We start from the raw sequence: 24,564 nt of genomic DNA on the forward strand, positions 1-24,564 counted from the left end.
ATCCTCAGGGCCTAATTACTTCCTCAAAGCCCCTCCCTCCAAATACCATCATATTGGGATTAGGGTTTCAACATATGAATTTTGGATGGGCACAAGCGTTTAATCTATTGTACACCCAGAAATGCTTTGCTGTTACTACTGCAAAGGATAGTCGTAAGGCAACACTAGCATCACTTAGGGTACCTGTTAGAAGTGCTGGATCTCAGGTCCCACTCCTGACTTACTAAATTAGAACTTGCATTCTGATAAGATTCTTGGATGATTTTTAATTGTAGTGGAGCTTGAGAAGCACTGGTATGGGGCCCTGATAGACTTCATTTAAGTCCTCCAGGAAATTCTAATGTACAGTCACAGTTATAGAGCACTGTCTTGTCCATTGGCACAGCACAGGGTCTTCTCGCCTCCTTACAACCAGCTCTCTTCATTTCCAGCAAGTCCATTGTCTCTGCCTCTATCTCTCACATTCCAAAAGCACATATTCCAAATAGAATGTCCTATTCCATTTCAGGTGCCTGTACCTTTTCGCATGCTGTTTGCTTTTCTGGGAATGTTCTTTTCTTCTCTTGCTCCATTTTTCTTCAGATGAAATTCAAATTATGTTTCAAATCCACCCCCCCCACCCCCCTCGCCGCCTTCAATTTTTGAGACTTCCCCCAGGGGCCTTCTCCATACTTACTTCCCTAAAAGTCTCATTTATCTTTCTTTCTGTGCTATTTCTATACCCTGTGCATTTCTATTTCTATGTCTCTTTCTCAATATTGCAGTTATTAACTTCTGTATCTTTCTTGTCAGAATCTGAGTTCCCCTAGGCAAGGACAAAATTGCCCCCACTTCAGCCACTGTCTATATAATATCTAGTTTATGGTGTATATTCAGTAACTTTTGGACTGAACAAAAGGGAAGAAGAGACTAGAAATCAAGTTTACTTTGATCTCTCTGAAGACTTCCTATTAGTTAATAAGAATGAGCATGCGGCAGAGAGTTATTTATCAGTCACAACAGCCTAGTTTTCCCTGCAATTCCTGTTTGGCTGTGTCCAGATATCCTCCACTGAAAGAAATTTGTGTTCTAACTTGATGAGCCAGTGTTCCTCATTTCATTTCATTTGGGTCTCTGCTCAAGCAACCTCTAGTCAAAAGTCGAAAGACTGCCCCAAAAACCCTCCTGAAGCTAACACACACATGCACTTACACACACCATTTCCTCTATTTCCCCCTTTCTTCTTCACCTTATTGGCCTTCATAGCACTTAAATGTATTTACAATGTAATATCATAGGTATTTATTATTTCCTCACTATTTTAGAATGAGAACTCTGTGAGTCTGGAGGCTTGGTCTGCTCTGCTCCCCAGTGTATCCTCTGTGCCTCCCAGGGCCTGGCATCCAGTAAGCACTAAGTAAATGTTTACTATGGAATGAATGAATGGACCCTGACTCAGGTAAGAAATCATTAAGTCAGCAGTTCCTAAGGTGGGTCCTGTGATGTTAATAGATGTTCCACAGAGAAAGAATTCTGGGCCAGACAGAGTGAAATGGGTTTTCTTACTGCGGGACGCTTTATAGCATTTACTATATCACTGTACAGACTCTTGAGGGTCCCCTGGACTGCAAGGCGATCCAACCAGTTCATCCTAAAGGATATCAGTCCTGGGTGTTCATTGGAAGGAATGATGCTGAAGCTGAAACTCCAATACTTTGGCCACCTCATGTGAAGAGTTGACTCATTGGGAAAGACCCTGATGCTGGGAGGGATTGGGGGCAGGAGGAGAAGGGGACGACAGAGGATGAGATGGCTGGATGGCATCACTGACTTGATGGACATGAGTTTGGGTAAACTCCGGGAGTTGGTGATGGACAGGGAGGCCTGGCGTGCTGCGATTCATGGGGTCGCAAAGAGTCAGACAGGACTGAGCAACTGAACTGAACTGAACTGAACTGTACATCGGGAATCTCCAGTCAGGGAGTAGACTTGGAAGGTAATACGTCCAAAACACGCAAAACTTAGGCATGGGTGTTCCATACACCTGTAGGGTAGGAGATGAGGGATGTAGCACTGCACTCTTGTTTCACTGACCTGGGATTCAGCATCTAAATGTGACAATGTACAGATGGGTGGACTTGGTGTACTTTGAACCTCCCCTTATTATGTGATGGATAAGATACACACACAAGGGTGCTGCTCCTTATTTTAGTTGTGTATATGGCATTGCCTACAAACAGTATGTCAAGTGTGGAACTACTGACATTTGCCCTCTTGAGCATAGGCAAGTGGGTAAGATCATTCTACAGTATTTTATAGTAGTAGCCAGACCCAGAAAAAAAGTCATCATTAAAATAATTTTAAAATATGCATGGAATTGTGACTAATTTATAATTATACCCAAAGGCTGAAGCAAAACATCTGCACACACATATATTTAAAGTTCAGGCCAAGTGTTTTTAAAGTGGCATTTAGGAAACCTCTGTGTGTTTATCTGATTTCATGCCTTATTAGTTACCAAAAGGGAAACAAACAGTTTTAAACAGTGTAGAAGAAAAATAAAGAACGGCATTGTAAAAGAAAAAATATCTTTCTAAAGGATCACCAACACATGCTGAGGATGGGACCTTATAAGCTTTCCATCAAGAAAGGGCATTTAAGCAATTCAGTAAAGAGCATGGGATCACCTATCACCAAAGAAAGCTGCTTCACATCACAGCAGCATGTGTTTCCTTGGAACCTGGAATTCATCCACTGGGACACACACATCGTTTCAAGAGTCAAAGTCATGTGAATGTCCTGCCTCTAGAGCCTTCTTTTACTTCTTTGCAAATGATCTGGATGGAAAACACATGTTCCTTTTAGGGAACATAGGAAAAATTATCACAAGAATAATGACAGCCACCTTGTATGGGATTATAACAGCTGCCCGGTACCTTCACTGTTATCGCACCTGCAGGTGGGGGGTCCCATCACACAATGTGCGGAGACCCACTGGACAACAAGTAACAGTCCGATTCCCACCCCAGGTGTGTGAGATCCCAAACCTGGCACTCGATCCACCATCCTTTCCCACCTCATTAAAGCACATGGCTTTGTGAAAGCCCTGTAGCCAAACATCAACTTGCTAGCCTGTTATGTATGAGTGGCCCATAAACTCCTGAGGTTGAATTCTGTTCAAAAAATGAGCACATTTAGCAGGAATTGTATCAAAAATGTCTAAAAGAGAAATTGATGCTATTCAAATATTTATGCTGTCTTGTAAAGGTGTGTTCAGTCTTTTATTGGACCATACATCCTCATTTCAAAGAAAAACTCCTATTTAGCCTCTGTTTACCAGGTACTATGCCAAATGCTCTGCTCACAAGGGAAAAAAGTATGGTTTTTGCCCAGGTAGCACTTCTATGGAGGGAATACAGACTTTAAAGTGATCAGTTCCATTCTCTAGTCTTATAAGTAAAGAAAGGGGTACGTAGAGGATGCTACACAGTAGAAAAAGGGCTCCTTGCCTGAGCTGGAATATCAGTGGCAGGGGGTGGGTGGTGGGGGTTCCTTCAGAAAGAGGGATTTTTGAGCAGAATCTGCAATGATGAGCAGGTAGAGGAGAGAAGGGAAGAACACAGCCTGACACAGGAACTGTGCAATAGGCTCTTAAATCAACATCTGTTGAATGAATAGCACCCTGGGCAGAAGGGCAGGAGATAGGTGATTTTTAGAAAATATTTGCTTATCTGGCTGTGCCAGGTCTTGGTTCTTAATTGTGGCATGCAGGATCCTTGATACTTGTTGCCACATGAGGATTTCTTTTTGTGGTTGTGGCATATGAACTCTGTTGCAGCATGTGAAATCCAGGTCTCCAACCAGGGATCGGATTTTAACTCACATGGCTGGATGATGGAGCCACTCTGAGATAGGATGTGGGAGGGGAGAAAATCTTCTATCCCTCCCCATTCCATAGCCCTGAATAAATGGCAGAACCAGAGCAAAACTATCTAAAACAGATACCTCTGCTTTGTCCTCATCTGCCCACACATAGCTGACTGCCCAGAAGGGGACATCTGATCTGCACTGGAACCCCCATAGTTCCTCTTCTCCAGATACTGAAAGGATGAGTCTGTTACCTGGAATGATCTGAGCTCTTTTCATGGAGAATGTCCTGGAGGTAGTGCTGTGGTGAGCCTGCCATAGGCCAGCCAGTCTGAATGGGACAGAGTGTACATGAATAGTAGGATAAATCCATCCTCAAAGGAAGAAGCAAGGGCATGAGGCAGACGAGGGAAGCAAAAGAGAGATGGAGATGGCCGTCATGTGGCTCCATGGGAGTGAGAGGCAGCTTGACCCCTGGCTTTCCAGCACCAGTGTCTCTACCCCTGTCACTGGGTTCTAGTGAATTTGTATTTCTTACACTTAAATATACACTAAAGCAAGAAACATGAGTTCAGTTTTTGGACATGTTTAACTGTAGTGCTTGTGATGAGCAGCCGGTTGGCACATAGATTAGAAGACATTTTATGATTAGAAGAAAGATATGAGACTCTGGTTTCCAAACTCTCCTATTTTTCTCCATTTCTAACACAATTCTGTTTTTTTTTTTTTTTCCTCCTCCATGGCAGACACTATAAAGAATGAGAAATACCCTGAAGCACTGGTTGTGCTTTTGATCAGCCATGTGAAAAAGCAGGCATAATAATCTGACTCAGCCAGCATTGCAGGACCATATAAGAATGGAATATCATCAGAGGGCTTAGTAAAAAGAAAGGACCCAGAGAACCTGTAGAAAGGGGCATCCTTGTCTCCCACCGGCAGCAAGAAGGAAGAGGAAAGAGGTCTTCAGCAAAGTGAGCTTTCTACCTGGAGCCATGCTGAGTAGACTGTGGGACTCTGAGTGCTTTCCAGGGCTTCCTGTGCTTAGCACTGAGCAGGTGTTATCTATCTTTAGATAATGGTCCTCACAGGAGCCCTGTGACAGAAGTATTTGTGGTTATTATTCCCGTTTTTCGGTTTGAATACTGATTCACAGTCATGTCAGGGTTGGAACACTGGGGCTAATCGTCGCTCTTCCTGTCTCTACTGAACAATCAGAGAAGGGACTGGCAACTTTTGGCAGCTTCATGAAGGAGTAGTTGAAGACCCCCGACTGACTCCACACACCTGGAACCACATCAAAGAATGGCACTGGGAATCAACAAGCACCCGTGAACAGAAAGGAGGTGAAGGAAGCCACCATTGAAACATATTTACATCTTCTGAACCACAGTTCAAACCAGGAAGACCCCGGGGACCAAGCCCTGCCTAGGATATTGTCTCTACCTCCTCGTTCATCACCCCCAAGTGGGAGCCAATGGTGTGAAGGAAGGTGGATTCTACCACTTGAAGAGCTGGAGCCTTTGAGCCCAGGGAGGACAGTGCAAGGTTGCAGGTGGTGGAGAGAGAAAGAGAGCCCAGAGACGAAGCCCATTTGCAAGAGCTCCTGATCAAAGGTGCTGTTTCCTTGCACTCACTCACGGGGCTGCTGGGGCTGGGTGGCCAGGGGCTAAGGCTGCTGCCTTTGGTCCCCTGAACTCCCATGCTGATGGCAGTATATTCAGTGCTGAGGTGAGAACAGCCCATTTGGGAAACTAGATAGAAGCCCCTTGACTTTTCTAAATTTCAGTTTAACTCAATTCATAAGAGAGAATAATACCGACCTGACAGGACTGCTGCATGGACTAGATGAGATGATAATGGAAAGTGAAACTCTAAAGGATGACACTCTGGCTTGATTATCGCCTGATTATATGGTGCCAGCTGACATCTCTCCTTTCCATGACAGTACACTTAAAGAAAAGCATTTGCTCAGCAGCTGCTGAAAATAATCGCCTGAATTGCACAGGGCAGGTGGCTGGGAAGTGCTGGAATGACTACCATGACTCTTGGACCGTATCTTCCCTACAGTCCCCCTCAGGACGTTTAGTGCCATGCTCCTGGGTCTGTTTCTCTAGATATATAGTTTTCCTCTGTTCCAGTGTAGCCCATATGTTGAAATACTACAGCTCATAAAACCCAGTGTAGGGATATAAGGAAACGTTTACCAAAGTAGTGCCTCCATCAGGAATGGTCAAGACTGTTAATTCAAATTCAAAAAAAAAAAAAAGACTCCACAAAAAGCTAATTCTTTAAGACACTATTTGCAGAACAAATTCCATCTTTGTGGCTACTGCCAATCACTCTGGACAGTTTATGACAGAAAAATCATCTTTTTCCTTAACAACGTGTCCTTGAAAGATGCATAATATCATCTCAAAACTTAACTTGTTCAATGCAGAGATTAAAAAAAATTGACCTTCATCTCTTACCAAATATCTTCATCACTTGATTTACAAAAATCCCTTCCAGAAAAACAAATAGTTTCCACTTAGAAATACATTCAAACATGAAACCTCATAAAAATAAAGACAAATATTATCCACTGGCTTTACGATGTTTAGAAGTTGTCCATCCCACCTCTGTTTCAGTACTCTGTGATCAATTAATCCGTTATCAAGGTTGTCAGCTGGATAGAAAGATGGCATCTGCTCCTCACCACTGGCTGGACTGGAGGACTGTTCATCCCTGTCACCAAGAAACAAAAGGTCGGTCTAGGGTATTCAACTGTTGCTGTCATGGTGACTCTGAAGGTATAAATCAGCCCAGAGTAAACACTATGATCTGTGTCCATTCCAAGCTCCACATTAGAGTCATGACTGAGAGGATTGAAAGAAAAACCCTCTGGGCCATCTCACTCACTACCAGTTAATACATGCCGGGAGGTGGATGATGCCAGTCCACTGTGCTGTTTTCAGTCATCTATCACATTTAAAAATGGTATTATTGATAATCCTTTCCTTTATGAAACAATGGTAATAACAATATACCTCTGTTGATTAACATTATTATTTGGCAAAAAAAAAATGAAACTCTATATCAGATCCTTTCTCTCTTCCCTGCCATCTAGGGGGACCTTTTATTATTTGTGGAATTTCATGATCTTTGAACCACTCTTTACTAACTCCCTCATCTTCTAAGTGATACAACTGAAAGGAAGGCAACTTGCTTACCTCCACAGGCTACTCAGTAACAGCACCCATTACCTCAGTTTTCCAACTTTCCAACTTCCTGTCCAGTGATTTTTCTACCAGCTTCAACAAGAGCAACACAAAAGCAACTGGATATACTCCTTCCTGTTATATATTCCTGTCATTTGCCTAGGTCTGAGTTGGAGGCCAAGCATCCTGTCCATATGTGGCCTGTAAATTTTTTTTCAAAGTAACATACCAGGCAACTCTTAGCCACTAAATGAAATTTACACTCAAGTTGGAACCCATCTGTAAACTCTGATCTAGGCTGCCACTTTATAAACTCTTTAGAGGGAGTCCTAAGCATCATTTATTTATTCTACCCACTTCATTTTACAGTTGAAACTAAGAAAAGTCAAGCAGATCTCCAAGGTTAGATGAGTAGCTAATATCAGAACAGAGATTCGTAATCCAGTTTTAATACCTAGCTTCCGGGTTCTTTTTACTACGCTAAATTTCCTATCTTTATTAAGAACTTATTAAAATTATTTAACTAAATAAATAGCACATTCTTATACATTTTTTCTATTACTATGACTCCCACATGACAATATATTTGTCAAGTGCCTACATATTTGACAATAAGCAAATATAGCCAATAAACATTTTAACTAACTATAACCTATAAACCTACTTGAAATTGTGATTTTGCACCAGAATAATTGAATCTGAATGTAAAACAACACAAACCTTAGAGTCAGCTATTTACTGGGTAGAATGACGTGTCCCCACTCAGCCCCTGGAAAACCAGTGTTCTAAGTCATGGTTACATTTCAAAATGGCTTTATAAACCACATTAATAATGCTTAATATTTAACAAAAGACTATATTTTAGTGTGGAAGAAGGAGGAGATATTTTCCCAAAGATTATGATACTCTGAACATCAGTGTGATTAACTTTGGAAGTATGTATTATTTTTCACAGCCTAGAGATGAAGCAAAAGGAGTGTCAACATTTAATGCAATCAATCCAAGTCAGTGGTAGGACCAGGAATGATGCCCAGACTTCCTGGCAGTCCAGTTAGTTCTGATTTACTAGAGAACATTATAAACTGCTTTGCAGTGGAAAAAAAGGCTGTCAGTTTTCTTCCAAGCTGTGTCTAAGGCAACATCAAGATTCCAGTCAACTGAGGGGAACTTCCAGCTCAAGAGTCCAACTCATCCAAGAATGCTGGGAAATTACTTTGAGCTCTATATGAGGTTTACTCCCTCCCTGTGCTGCAAAGGAGTAAAGGCATACAATGGGAACAGCATCAAAAGTCACATATCTTTTGCACAAATGTATCAAAACAACATTTAGAAGAAATTCCTCAAATAAATCAAATGGTAGACTCTCCAGACCAAATGTGGGCCATTCCTTCAAGCTGACCTATCCCCCTCCTTGCCCCAAATATCCAAATTCTCTAGAAATCAAATTACCTCAAATTAACTAAGTTAGAGCTCTCTAACACTGCATTGCTTATAAAAAAGCAAGACAGAAACAGAGTTTTACAGATATACTGAAAAAAAGAAAAACTAAAGTAAAAACATGGAATGGATTTCATCAAACATCATAACCTTATTTAAAAAATTAATGAATGATCAGAATGCAGTAGTTATTTAAATTTAGAAATCTGGCAAAAAGTTTCAAATATCAGAATGCTTAAATGATGCTGGGGAATACATTATAAAGTGAAATTTTTAATTTTATAATTTTTGTTATCATTCCTTTTTATGGCAGAAGTCAATGATTAAAAAAAAAAAACATCAAAACCTCAAAACCATCACACATTTTTCTACAAGACTTCTCTGGGATGCTACCACGGCATTCAGTGCTCCAAGAACACTCTTGAAATCCAGTGTAGCAAAAATCTTTAGCAAATCATATTATGAAGGCCTCTAGAAGAGAATATAAATTAGTTACTATAAGGAATCCTGGACAAATAAGTAAATATACACATAAATAGCTTTGGGGAAAGCAAAGAAGCAGAAAAAGATGCCTTCTTCAAGTCCTAACTTTAAGACCTAAGCTCAGGAGTTCATTTCTGCTTGTGTTAAATTTTAACTGCTTGTTACAGAGATTTCTATACAGGAACTTCAGGCTTATAAGTCTTCCCTAACAAATGGAGTTGGAGTTTAAAAACCTGGTGCATTAAAAGAAAAAGTATCTTGATTCATAAAACTTTGCAAAAAGTGTTACCGTACACACAAGCTGAAAATGGTCACAATTTTCAACAAACTTTAAACTCCATATGCCATGCTACAGCCATCTTAGGGAAAGCACAGAATCAAAAATAAGGCCATTCATGAACACTTACTCTGCTTGTGTGACCGGGGCTGTTTCTCCAGGGGACTTCAGCTCTTGACTCTTCTGCTTATATTTTTTAATTAAATCCATTAGAACAGCCTGGTGCCCAATTTTCTTTACCAATTGCTGAACCATCCGATCATTAAGTGCTAGGAGAGCAGCCCCACTTACTTCTTCCTCTGGGAAAAAGAGAAAAAATCTCTATCTGTTTGTTGGGTAAAATACTGTAAAGTGCGGCACCCTGAGCAGGCAGAATTATTTCTCATGTTAAAAGGAGCATCTAAACTTGTGCTCTGCAGTTATAAAAATTATTTGTGTTTTTGTAAAAATAGAACACTAATATTGCATAATTCCAAATGTATGTCTGCTCCTAAGGAAGTACTGCAACATGGAGTCATAATAAAATTTTTTACATCCACATTAATGCCTCCCCTCTTCTGATTCTACCATTGTTTCCATAAGGAAAAACATTCTTTTTGGAAGAGTATTCTTAGTGTACCTCCCAGGCAATAATCAATACTTGTAAATCCAACATTATACAAAGCTGCCTAAAAATGCACATCCTGGACAAAAGCAATATCAAATGTATATATCAAATATTTATTTTAAGTAACTCAAGATTTATTTTGAGTTCTTTTTGAAATAATTAGATTTTCTCATGGATACTAGGTCAAATGCAAACTCTGCTACAGTCAGTAAAGAAATGAAAGTTTCCTACTGTAGCAACTCCACATCAATGTTCACATGCACTAGGAAAAAAGGAATCAATGACAAAGGACACTCAATATCTCTACTGCTCAATTAACATTTTTGAAAGTATAAGCAACTCACCTTGAAACCTATGTACTAGCTCTCCTAAGTTTTTCTCCACCAGCCAACTGCAGACCTGATCCACTGACCAAGTTTCCATGGCTGTATCCTGTAAATACACCTGTAGAATAAAAAGAGGAGTCTTCAGTTTCTCTTTCTGACTGTTGTTCTTCTGTTTAATTTTAGCAATCAGCAGTCTAAGCTTTTCCTTTGCAGACTCTTTGAGACTCTCAATACTAAGCTTCTTTAAAATTATTGTTTTCCGAATACACATCTAAAAGTTGCTAATAAAACAAATACCCGTTTTGAAAATGAGACCAGTTTGAACCTATTTCTTAGTCTCATTTTTCAAATTTCTTCACCTTCTCCTACTTTTTTTCCACAGGCATCCCTCAGGTTTACTAACAGGCAGCTAGAGACATACAGTGGTACTCAATCCCGTACCATTAACACCCAGTTTTCTTCACAAAGAAAAGAAAGGTGTGAAATTCACCACTACTAGGCTTATCAGGAAGTGGTTGACATTTACAAAAGGGGTGGGCAGGGGAGGAAGGGAGGAAGGATGGAAGGATCAGATAAAAGCCTGACAGAAATACTTAGTAAACCCAGACTGATTAACCCCTTGCAGCTCCCAATTCAGGAGAGAGAGCTTGTAACTGCTTCTGATTGCTTCGTTTTAGCAAGAGGACCAAGTAGGAGCCAGATTCTCAAGAGTCTGAATGCTTCCTTCCTTTCAATAATATTCTTACATATTCCACTCAGTTCTAGAACTTTATTGAAGACCATTATGATTCATAAAATAACTAGTATGAAATAGCACATTGATTGAAAACCTAAAAAAATTAGTTGGTAGATTCAAAATGGGAAAATGATTCAATATGTCAATAATTCTAAGTGAAAGAGGTATAGTGTTTGTAAGATATATTCTTTAACTATTCAGTTATACTGTCACTATTCTTTTCTAACCAGCTGAAAACTTAAAACAAGTATGCCTATTGCAATAATTTTTCTAATTTCCCTTAGGCAGCCCATCTTGTTTTTTGTTTTTGTTTTTTAGTAGTCCAATCCAAATGACTTAATGGACTGGAGAGAAACTGAAAAAACTTACAACATTTAAATCTTTTTAACATTACTTTCGATTTCATCTTTCAAACCAGACGATATAAATTTCTTTGTACAGTAAGATACTGACTCTCCTATCAAAACAGAGGGAAAAGCTAATCTTACAGAAATGGAATCCGAAGGAAACATAAAAAGAGTCATTAAATCATGTATTTAAACTTCATTGCTAGAAGTTCTCCAAATAAATATTATTGTATTTTTCATTTTTGTGTATTTGAATAAGTTACAATTTCCAGCAGTTAAAATGGTGGCAAGGGAGAACCTGATTCCCTTTCATTCTTGACAATCTGAAAAGATAACAGACTTCAAAAATAATTTTCTAAAAAACAAGGACACTTCAAAGGAATAAATCACATTCCCATAAGTATTCATGAATACCGAGTTAGAAAACTGAAAACAAGGGTTAAATGTAGAAGAACGTCTTTCCAAATTACAGCAGTGGATTTAATTTGCTACGACAACAGTAGCCACAGAACTCCTCCCCTAGGCTAAGCAGCAATAGCAGGGTGTGAAAAGTCATTATTTGCAAGACTCTGGTGTAAATTAAAAATCACACCTTCCTGTCACACTTCTGGCTTCCTTGTGAAGAGTAGGACTTAGGGAAAAAAAAATAGAAGAGAAAGAAAAAAGACAGCAATTCTCTAAACTTCAAGATTAAAAGATATGCAGAGCAGAAGATACTGCCCTGTAGCCATCGATGGATAAAAGGAAATTTGAAAATAGAATGAATCCTTGAAACCCCCTCATATTTTTAAATTCCTAGATTCTGCAAAATCTATTTCTGGGAAAAACAGAACAGTTATCAGATTAAAACCTCAAACAAAATAATAAGATTAAAATTAGTATAGTATAACTCATTTGTTTTTCTGAACGTTTCATAAAATATACTATCACTGCCTAGACAATGTAACATTTTTAAGTACAAATCTTACAACTTCCTCTCACATAAATAATGGATATATTCTTTATGATCTTATGCATCATAAAGGAATAAAAGATATGTCAAAGGAGAAAAGACATATCCAGCAGCTTTATTGCATGTCCAGTATTTTCAGAAACATCTGAATATTTTGAAACATGAGGGCAAGTATGATCATTAATTATTATAAGACACAATAGTAAAAAAGAAAATTAATAATAGCATTCTGTTGGGATACTCCTGCCAAATAATAAATCTCATGATTTGATTATATTATATTTCAATTAAATAAATTGGTATTAAATATTAAAGAATCTCATCTAACTAAAGCCAGGAAGAAGTAAGACTTAAGCTAAAGCAACCTAAATGTGGGCAAGTGTTATTTAATAAACTTGTTAAAACTCCAGAGGAAAATAATACTGCAAACCATGGATGTGGTTTATAATCTTCAAGAGCAATGTAACATATAACAATATCAGCCACAAATAAATACTTTTTTAGAAAATGCAAAAACATTTGTCTCTTTCCTTTCTGTTTGCATTTTTACTTTTATTTTCCCAGAGTTAAAAAACTGAGAAAACAAAAAGATTGTTAAAAGCTTTGATGGCAGCAACTGCCCTCTCTTGAATCAAGGCATCATCCTGCTCTGGGAAAGGACATCTCCTGCCATGGTTAGATTTGAAAGAACCAACCATTTAGCATAAATTTGGTCCTGATAGTAAAAAAGAAGGAAAACCAAGAATCAAAAATAAGGATGTGGCTGTCATATGGAGCAATGTCCAGGCAGTTCTGTTGGGCAGCAGCCTTGCTTTGACACAAGCAATGATATCATTGAACTCCACTGGAGCATAATATCTCATCTGCTTTGGACTGCCATCTATTGCAACCATCACCAGACAAGGAGGAATGAAAACTGGAATAGTCAATTAGAAAACCTTGCATACCTTAGTAATCAAAATATTTACTGCCTAGATATCTCAGAGCTAAGTAACTAAAGATAGACCAAAGAAATTAGGTGCCCTACCAAGAAGATAAGACATGTACATAACCAGAATATAGAGTCAGTTATGATGGATGCAATAAATAGAGGGCTTCCCAGGTGGCTCAGTGGTAAAGAATCCACCTGGTAATGCAGGAGATGCAGGTTCAATCCCTGGGTCAGGAAGATTGCCTGGAGAAGGAAATGGCAACCCACTCCAATATTCTTACCTGGAAAATTCCATGTACTGAGGACCCAAGTAGGCTACAGTCCATGGGGTCGCATAGAGTTGGACATGACTGAGCATGTTCGCATGGTATAAATAGCACTAGGGGCTGAATTTTCCCATTCCCCTGCAAAGGAATGTATCTTGATTTAGAATCTGAATGAAAGACACACTTTAGGTGATAGTGAAGAAGCCTGAAGAAATTAGATCAATCGAATGAACCAAAAGTAACATGGCAGAAATAAACAAGTTATATTTTGGGACCTGAAAGTGACCACTCTTCCTAGAATGGTGAATATATTGTAGGGAGTAACAAAAGAGAGAATTGGAAAGATCACTGGAGAATTAGAACACTGAATTCCGAGTTTTTAGATACAAGCTTTGCGGAAAAGGTCATTGTGTTTTAGAAAGATTGTTTACATAGCTAAGCCAGATAAATTACAGGAAAAGGTGTTTTTTAAGTAAATTGTATATGAGAATGAATGCTTTAACTTTTACTAAACATTCATAAAGGCTTCCCTGGTGGCTCAGAAAAAGAATCTGCCTGTAATGTGGGAGGCCTTGGTTTGATCCCTGGGTTGGGAAGATCTCCTGGAGGAGGGCATGGCAACTCACTCCAGTATTCTTGCCTGGAGAATCCCCAGAGACTAATTTTTCTTCATTTTAGAAAGATAGATGTTTATGTTTATATTTATCTTTCTAAAAATTATGGAAATAACACTTTAATTTTTTCATGTCTTGAGCAAAAGAGGAGTGAGATGTACAAAGCTGGCCAATACCAAGCAAGTGAAACACACCAAAAGGAACTGTCAGTATACATTAAGTTATTTCCTATAGAATCTGGAACTGCATCACCTTAGGTCAAACAATGAACAAGGAGGGAGCACAGCAGCACCCATCAGAAGACAATTGGTTTAATGATTTATTGAGCATGGCCCTGTCCACTAGAGCAAGACCCATTTTTTTCCCACTTCCAGTCCCTCCCATCAATCGATGGTTTTGAACTGTGGTGTTGGAGAAGACTCTTGAGAGTCCTTGGACTACAAGGAGATCCAACCAGTCCATCCTAAAGGACATCAGTCCTGGGTGTTCATTGGTAAGACTGATGTTGAAGCTGAAACTCCAATAGTTCGGCCACCTGATGTGAAGAGCTGACTCATTTGAAAAGACCCTGATGCTGGGAAAGATTGAGGGCAGGAGGAGAAGGGGATGACGAGGATAAGATGGTTGGATGGCATCACTGACTCAATGGACATGGGTTTGGGTGGACTCTGGGGGTTGGTGATGGACAGGGAGGCCTGGCATGCTGCAGTTCATGGGGTGGCAAAGAGTCGGACATGACTGAGTGACTGAACTGAACTGAACTGAAGTCCCTCCCATGAGGAAGCTTGCACAAGACTCTTATTCTCATCCATCACAAGGCAAACAGAAGAAGCAAGAACTACAATCCCACAGCTTTCAGAATGAGAACCATAATCACAGTAAGCTAACCAAAATGATCACATGGATTACAGCCTTGTCATGGCAAAGGGGCTTGCATAACTCAGTGAAGTTATGAGCATTATCATGCAGGGCCACTCAAGGTGGAGGGGGTCATGGTGGAGAGTTCTGACAAAACATGATCCACTGGAGAAGAGAATAACAAACCACTCCAGTGTTCTTGCTTTGAGAACCCTAAACTTTAAGCAAAGCCAGATGAAATTGCCATTTCAAAAATATAAATTTATTTATTTGGCTGCACCAGGTCTATTTGAAGCATGTGGGATCTTTAGTTGCAGCATATGTAATCTAATTCCCTGGCCAGGGATCAAACCCAGGACCACAGCACTGGGAGCATGGAATCTTAGCCACTGGACAACCAGGGAAGTCCCAAAATGTCATTTTTGTACATACAAGAATCTAAGATCAATAATTCCTTATAGTGGAACGTATAGGTTGAATTTTGATTTTGTGAAAACTATTAGTAAGTGTTGGTTGATTCCTTTTGTTCAGCAAGACTTATCAGAGGTCTCTGTGATTCATACCACCTCTGAACTTTGAAAGAGAGAAGTGGTGAGCACAACAATAGTCACCTTAATTTTTTATTTTTACACTTATAAAGAAACTAAACAGAAATGTATCTGGGAGATTTAATTAAATTAATGAACAAAAATAGCAATGAGCCAGAGTTAGAGGTCTTTGGAGATGTCTGGGTGACAAACACCCAGTCTTTTGGACTTTGAGTCAGACTTCTGGGGCATCCTTGCCTCTGGTTAGCTGACTGTCAAAGCTGATGATCAACAGCATGAACTACATTATCTGGATTCTTGCCAGAGATGGTAGCTGTGAGCTGCATTGTCAACTTCTATCAAAATCTGAATTTGTAACTGAGAAGATTTGATAGATGTCAACCCTTCCAGAATTAATCTATAAATTCCAATTAATATTTAAATGTGTTTTTGTTTTAACTTACTATGGTTCTGTACTGTATAAATACACAAAAGAGCTAGAAATGCTTGGCAAAGGGACTTGTACTCTCAGATATTCAAAAGTAATTTTAAATTATAATAAGTATAAAAGCATGGTATTGGAGCAAAAGAGGACAGATCACTGAAACAGAATATAAACCTGGAAACAGAAATATATGGAAGTATTAAAAAGATTTTTTTTTTCAAATTGGTGGTGAAAGAAGTGACCGTTCCACAAATTTTGTTAGAATACTATCTTGTATCACCTACACAATAAATTCCTCAGATGAGATAAAAAATTATTTCAAGCATATTTTATGATCACAATGTAGTAGGATTAGATGTCAACCATCTAATAGTTATATAGTTTTTTAAAAAAACTATTAAAAATACAAACTAAACAACATGCTTATGAATAACCAACAGATCACAGAAGAAATAAAAAAGGAAATCAAGATATGCATAGAAACAAATGAAAATGAAAACACAACAACCCAAAACCTATGGGATTCAGTAAAAGCAGTGCTAAGAGGGAGGTTCATAGCAATACAAGCCTACCTCAAGAAACAAGAGAAACATCAAATAAACAACCTAACTTTATACCTAAAGCATCTAGAAAAAGAAGAAAAAAAGAACCCCAAATTTAGTAGAAGGAAAGACATAAAAATCAAGCAGAAATAAATGAAAAATAAATGAAGGGGACTACAGCAAAAATCGACAAAAGTAAAAGCTGGTTCTTTGAGAAGATAAAATTGACAAACCGTTAGCCAGACTCATCAATAAAAAAAAGAAGAAGAATGAAATCAATAAAATTAGAAATGAAAATGGAGAAATCACAACAGACAACACAGAAATACAAAAGAACATAAGAGACTACTATGAGCAATTATATGCCAATAAAATGGACAATTTGGAAGAAATGGACAAATTTTTAGAAAAGCATAACCTTCCAAAACTGAACCAGGAAGAAATGAAAAATCTTAACAGACCCATCACAAGCACAGAAATCAAAGCTGTAATCAAAAATCTTCCAACAAACAAAAACCCAGGACCAGATGGCTTCACAGGTGAATTCTACCAAAAATTTAGAGATGAGCTAACACTTATCCTACTCAAACTCTTCCAGAAAATTTCAGAGGAAGGTAAACTCCCAAATTCATTCTATGAGGCCACCATTACCCTAATACCAAAACCAAAGATGCCACAAAAAAAGAAAACTACAAGCCAATATCACTGATGAACATAGAAGCAAAACTCCTCAACAAAATTCTAGTGAACAGAATCCAACAACATATTAAAAATATCATACATCATGACCAAGTGGGCTTTATCCCAGGGATGCAAGGATTCTTCAATATTTACAAATCAATCTCTGTGATACACCATATTAACAAATTGAAAGATAAAAACCAATAGATGCAGAGAAAGCCTCTGACAAAATTCAACACCCATTTGTGATAAAAACTCTCCAGAAAGAAGGCATAGAAGGAACATATCTCAACATAATAAAAGCCATATATGACAAACCCACAGCAAACATTTTCCTCAATGGCAAAAAACTGAAAGCACGTCCTCCAAACTCAGAACAAGATAAGGGTGCCCACTCTCACCACTACTATTCAACATAGTTTTGGAAGTCCTAGCCAGAGCAGTCAGAGAAAAACAAGAAACAAAAGGGATCCAGGTTGGAAAAGGAGAAGTAAAACTCTCACTGTTTGCAGATGACATGATGCTCTACATATAAAACCATAAAGACACCACCAGAAAATTACTAGAGCTAATCAATGAATATAGTAAAAGTGTAGGATTTACAATTAATACACAGAAATCCCTTTCATTACTATACAGTAACAATGAAAAAACAGAAAGATAAATTAAGGAAAAATCCCATTCATTATTGCAATGAAAAGAATAAAATATTTAGGAATAAATTTACCTAAAGGAATTAAAACCTATATATAGAAAACTATAAAATAGTGATAAAAGAAATGAAAGATGACACAAATAGATGGAGAAATATACCATGTTCGTTGACGGGAAGAATCAATACAGTGAAAATGAGTATACTACCCAAAGCAACCTATAGATTCAAAGCAATCCCTATCAAGCAACCAATGGTATTTTTCACAGAACTAGAACAACTAATTTGTATGGAAACACAAAAACCTCTGATAGCTAAAGCAATCTTGAGAAAGAAGAATGGAGTTGAAAGAATCAACCCACTTGACTTCAGACCATACTACAAAGCTACAGTCCTCAATACAGTATGGTACTGGCACAAAGACTGACATATAGATCAATGGAACAAAATAGAAAGCCCAGAGATAAATCTACACACTTTATCTTTGACAAAGGAGGCAAAAATACAAAATGGAGAACAGACAATCTCTTTAAAAAGTGGTGCTGGGAAAACTGGTCAACCATTTGTAAAAGAATGAAACTAAAACACTTTCTAACACCATACACAAAAATAAATTCAAAATGGATTAAAGATATAAATGTAATATCAGAAACTATAAAACTTTTAGAGGAAAACATAAGCAGAACACTCTGACATAAATCACAGCAGGATCCTCTATGACCCACCTTCCAGAGTAATGGAAATAAAAACAAAAATAAACAAACGGGGCCTAATTAAACTTAAAAGCAAACTATAAGCAAGGTGAAAGGTAGCTTTCAGAATGGGAGAAAATAATAGCAAATAAAACAACTGACAAAGAATTAATCTGCAAAATATACAAGCAGCTCCTGCAGCTCAACACCAGGAAAATAAACGACCCAATTAAAAAGTGGGCCAAAGAATTAAACAGACATTTCTCCAAAGAAGACATACAGATGGCTAACAAACACATGAAAAGATGCTCAACATCACTCATAATCAGAGAAATGCAAATCAAAACCACAATGAGGTACCATTTCACTCTGTTCAGAATAGCTGCCATCAAAAAGTCTATAAACAACAAATGCTGGAGAGGGTGTGGAGAAAAGGGAACCCTCTTACACTGTTGGTGGGAAGGCAAACTAGTACAGCCATTATGGAGAACAGTGTGAAGAGTTCTTAAAAACTTGGAAATAGAACTGCCACACGACCCAGCAATCCCACTGCTGGGCATACACACCAAGGAAACCAGAATTGAAAGAGACACATGTACCCCAATATTCACTGCAGCATTGTTCACAATAGCTAGGACATGGAAGCAACCTAGATGTCCATTGGCAGACGAATAGATAAGAAAGTTGTGGTACACATACACAATGGAATATTACTCAGCTATAAAAAGAACACATTTGAGTCAGTTCTAATGAGGTGGATGAAACTGGAACCTATTATACAGAGTGAAGTAAGTCAGAAAGAGAAACACCAATACAGTATATTAATGCATATATATGGAATTTAGAAAGATGGTAATGATGACCCAATATGCAAGACAGCAAAAGAAACTCAGATGTAAAGGACAGACTTTTGGACTCTGTGGAAGGAGAGGGTGGGATGATTGGAGAAAATAGCAATTAAACATATATATTACCATATGTAAAATAGATGACCAGTTCAAGTTCAATGCATGAAGCAGGGCACTCAAAGCTGTGCTCTGGGACAACCCAGAGGGATGGGGTGGGGAGAGAGTTGGGAGGGGAGTTCAGGATGAGAGGACACATGTACACCCATGGCTGATTCATGTCAATGTATGGCAAAACCCACCACAGTATTGAAAGTAATTAGCCTCCAATTAAAATAAATAAACACATTCTTCAAAAATAAGAAAAAAGAAAAAGATTAATTTTAAGTTAATAGAAAACTAAGTTAAAGAATTAAATGAATTTAAAGTAAGAATGTACAATAAAAATAGAGAATGATCTCAGTTCAATTCAGTTCAGACACTCAGTTGTCCGACTTTTTGTGACCCCATGAACTGCAGCACACCAGGCCTCCCTGTCCATCACCAACACCTGGAGTCCACCCAAACCCATGTCCATTGAGTTGGTGATGCCATCCAACCATCTCATCCTCTGTCGTCCCCTTCTCCTCCTGCCCTCAATCTTTCCCAGCATCAGGGTCTTTTCCAATGAGTCAGCTCTTGGCATCAGGTGGCCAAAGTATTGGAGTTTCAGCTTCAACATCAGTTCTTCCAATGAACACCCAGGACTGAGCTCCTTTAGAATGATCTATTTGACCACAAAAACTAAAACATGTAGACATACATATATGTTATATGAAGTTTTAAGTAACATAATAATATTTAAAACAATACAAAGATAAATATAGCTTAAATACAGATAAATGTTACTAATACACATGAAAAATCTTCAAAATATTCTTGTACTTTGGCCCCAAAATAACATTTCTAAGAATTTGCCCTAAGGATATTCACAGAATGTGCACAAAGATGTTTACAACGCAATAGCTAGAATTGGAAAGAAATCAGGCAAACTAAATTTCAGCAATAGGAATTGACCAGTGAATTGTGGTCTTTAAAATTTAAAACAAAATACTATGTAGTGATGAACCACTGTGTTTTAGAGAAATAGTTGTGAAATACATATAAGTGAAAATAGGTTTAAAATAGTATGATTCAGTTTGTACAAAGCAAATAAAATCGGAACAACACACAAAGGTAACATAAAGACTGGGGGAACATACCTGAAGGTAAAAGTGATTCTCTCAGTTTGGTGCATTTTTGGTGCTTTTTTTTTTTGTTTTTTTTTTTTTTTTTTTGATTGCTACTCTCAAAATTGTTTCCATTAAAGAATGTTATTGTTATTTTCAGGAAAGTTAAGGTTTTAAAAATAAAAGGAAAAAAGTGGTTATTTATAGATCATTGCTGGAGTGGCCTCAGTCCATCTGTTTTCACACCAGAAAATTAAAAGAGAGAGCACTGGACCAGATCCAGCCTACTGAAGTAGTTTTAGTTCCTTTACTTTATTTTAAAAATGAATGATTTCACCTATAAATCTGGAATCTTGGCTTCTCTTGAAAAATTGGGAGTTCTCGCAACACTGAATTCATATTTCTGAACAGTAACTATTCAGGTCGATGCTGCTTCCTTGAAAGAAAAGTAAAACAGTCTGAGATGTGTTGTAGAGTATAGGAAGCATAGAGCAAGTTTGAAACAAGCTGGATTTTGGATAGCTAATGTCTGTTAACTCTTGAAAGAAGGAGATTTTGAGAAGAGTGATAAATATCTATGTATACATGTATGTGTATATGGGCTTTCCCTATGACTCAGAAGAGATGCAGGAGACAGGGATTCCACCTCTGAGTGGAAAAGATCCCCTGGAGGAGGGCATGGCAACCCATTACAGTATTCTTGCTTGAAAGATCCCATGGACAGAAGAGCCTGGTGGGCAATAGTCCATGGGGTCACAAAGAGTTGTACACACAGAAGCAACTGAGCACGGCATACATGTATATACATATATTTGTGGGCGTACAATAATTATCTTTGAATACACTTAGTTCTTAACTAACTTTTTGTTATGTCCTAAAAGAAATAATATCTATCAGAAAAACATTTGCCATGCTTAAGGCAGATATAATAATATGTATATTAGAATTTAGGTCTTAAATCAAAGTCAAGGACTCAAAGCTTTGTGAGTCAGAAAGCCCTAGTGTGTTGGGGCCACACGAGATGCAGGTCCAGTCCTTGGGTTGGGAAGATCCCCTGGAGGAGGAAATGGCAACCCACTCCAGTATTCTTGCCTGGAGAATCTCATGGACAGAAGATTCTGGCAGCTACCGTCCACGAGTTCACAAAGAACTGGACATGACTGAAGTAACTTAGTGCATACACCCTCATGAAGTAAAAGGTACATTTACTGATCACAGACACTGGCTTAGTTCAATTCTTATTACGTTTCTCATCTCAATGTGTATGCAATAGCACAGGTGAGAATTGTTTATTTTATAGCTCTGACTGGTGGCAAGAGCTGAGGCTATTAAAACATTGCAGTTTTTAAACTGTTTCTTCAGAACCACTCATCTGTTAGAGCACATGACAATTGATTTCTGAAGCCTCCTAGAAGGCTTAGCTGGTAGAGCCAAGCTGGCCTCTTCGGATCTGTTATGCTAAGTGTTGGTCTGGCTTTATGGGTCCCTTTTTAGAGGATCTTCTTAATGCCATGTCGCTGAAACCACAAGGAGGGCGATGTGGGGACAAAATAGGCACAGGACTCTAGTTCTCCTACGAGATTTCTATAGGTTGAGTGACTAGTGGTCATGCTTCTGCCAGGTCTGGGTTTTTCTGAAGACAGGCTCTAATGTTCAAACTTTTTGTTGATACCAAGCTACTCTTCCTAAAATATTGGCCAGAAAAGTAAACATGGTACCAAGAGGTAATCTATGGTTGACTGGCTAGTCTGAGTGTGTGTACTTGAGATTTTGTGTATGTGTGTGTGAGACAGAAAGAGAATGAAAGCAAGACTAAGCAAGGGAGCAAGACAGCCTGAGTAAGGAGGAGAAGAAAAGATTATCAGTTTATCATTTGTTGTTCAGCTCCTAAGTCATGTCCAACTCTTTGCAGCTGTGGACTGCAGCACCTCAGGCTTCCCTGTCCTTCATTATCTCCAAGTTTACTCAAACTCATGTCCATTGAGTCTGTGATGCCATCCAACCATCTCATCCTCTATCATCCCCTTCTCCTGCCTTCAATCCTTCCCAGCATCAGGGTCTTTTCTAGTGATTTGGCTCTGTACATCAGGTGGCCAAAGTATTGGAGCTTCAGCTTCAGCATCAGTCCTTTCAATGAATATTCAGATTATCACGAATGATAATGAATAAATGTTGTTACTGAGCCAAACTTGGGTCCACTGGCTCACTCACAGTAAAACCAGTCTTCTGACACTGGGCACCACACAAGGAGTTCAGGGTAGATACTTAGTACTCAAAAAGCCTGCACTCCCCATGGGTTTCAAGATAGCATTTTTTTAAAGGCCATGTGAGAGAGGGGTGTCCCAGGATGTATACTCAGCTCATGCACATTCTCTGATTGGCTGATGGTGTGGTAATGGGGCTGTGTAGCAGGGGTTAACATTATCAATCCCTAGGCTCCTGGAAGCCTGGAGGCTACATACTCATGGTCATCAAGTAGTTACATCTTTCATTTGGGTTTTCACATCTCTAAAACAACTTGGGGAATGTGCATCAGATACTAATATGGAAGTACTTCAGAGATGAGCTAGGGCAGAGACTATGGGGGAGGAGTTTGTACCAGGAAGGTCCCAGAGGGTCCTCCTCAGTAACAATAAGATAATTGTTCCAATACTGGATATAAAGACTGTCAGTTCAGTTCAGTTGCTCAGTTGTGTCCTACTCTTTGCAGCCCCATGCAGCACGCCGGCCTCCCTGTGCATCACCAACTCCCGGCGTTCACTCAAACTCACATCCATTGGTCGGTGATGCCATCCAGCCATCTCATCCTCTGTTGTCCCCTTCTCCTCCTGCCCCCAATCCCTCCCACCATCAGAGTCTTTTCCATTGAGTCAACTCTTCACATGAGGTGTCCAAAGTACTGGAGTTTCAGCTTTAGCATCATTCCTTCCAAAGAACACCCAGGGCTGATCTCCTTTAGAATGGACTGGTTGGATCTCTTGCAGTCCAAGGGACTGTAGGAACATAATAAAGCATTCATGTTAGGCAGAGGTAAACAAATTTTTAAACTCACCTAGAGCAAGACATCCTGGAATATGAAGTCAAGTGCACCTTAGAAAGCATCACTATGAACAAAGCTAGTGGAGGTGATGGAATTCCAGTGGAGCTATTTCAAATCCTGAAAGATGATGCTGGGAAAGTGCTGCACTCAATATGCCAGCGAATTTGGAAAACTCAGCAGTGGCCACAGGAATGGAAAAGGTCAGTTTTCATTCCAATCCCAAAGAAAGGCAATGCCAAAGAGTGCTCAAACTACCGCACAGTTGCACTCATCTCATACACTAGGAAAGTAGTGCTCAAAATTCTCCAAGCCAGGCTTTAGCAATATGTGAACAGTGAACTTCCAGATGTTCAAGCTGGTTTTAGAAAAAGCAGAGGAACCAGAGATCAAATTGCCAATATTTGCTGGATCATGGAAAAAGCAAGAGAGTTCCAGAAGAAGATCTATTTCTGCTTTGTTGACTATGCCAAAGCCCTTGACTGTGTGGATCACAATCAACTGTGGAAAATTCTGAAAGAGATGAGAATACTAGCCCACCTGATCTGCCTCTTGAGAAACCTGTATGCAGGTCAGGAAGCAACAGTTAGAACTGGACATGGAACAACAGACTGGTTCCAAATAGGAAAAGGAGTACGTCAAGACTATATATTGTCACCCTGCTTATTTAACTTCTATGCAGAGTACATCATGAGAAACACTGGGCTGGAAGAAGCACAAGCTGGAATCAAGGTTGCTGGGAGAAATATCAATAATCTCAGATATGCACATGACACCACCCTTATGGCAGAAAGTAAAGAGGAGCTAAAAAGCCTCTTGATGAAAGTGAAAGAGGAGAATGAAAAAGTTGGCTTAAAGCTCAACATTCAGAAAACTAAAATTATGGCATCTGGTCCCATCACTTCGTGGGAAAGAGATGAGGAAACAGTGGAAACAGTGTCAGACTTTGTTTCTTGGGGCTCCAAATCACTGCAGATGGTTATTGCAGCCATGAAATTAAAAGACGCTTACTCCTTGGAAGAAAAGTTATGACCAACCTAGATGGCATATTGAAAAGC

At 38.8% G+C, this 24,564-nt stretch overlaps 1 protein-coding gene across 1 annotated transcript in view; it reads right to left on the bottom strand.

Moving 5' to 3' along the window:
* The window catches only part of SAMD3 (sterile alpha motif domain containing 3), a 44,637-nt gene extending 34,193 nt beyond the window's left edge, over positions 1–10,444 (bottom strand). Inside the window, exons 1-3 of the mRNA XM_052645974.1 lie at positions 10,192–10,444; positions 9,371–9,539; positions 6,463–6,570 (exon numbers count right to left, since the gene is read on the bottom strand). Coding sequence (XP_052501934.1) covers positions 6,463–6,570; positions 9,371–9,539; positions 10,192–10,444 — 530 coding nt within the window. The remainder of the gene's footprint in view (positions 1–6,462; positions 6,571–9,370; positions 9,540–10,191) is intronic.
* Between the last annotated feature and the right edge of the window lie 14,120 nt (positions 10,445–24,564).

This window comes from Budorcas taxicolor, chromosome 9 (genome assembly GCF_023091745.1).
Source record: "Budorcas taxicolor isolate Tak-1 chromosome 9, Takin1.1, whole genome shotgun sequence".
NCBI lineage: Eukaryota > Metazoa > Chordata > Mammalia > Artiodactyla > Bovidae > Budorcas > Budorcas taxicolor.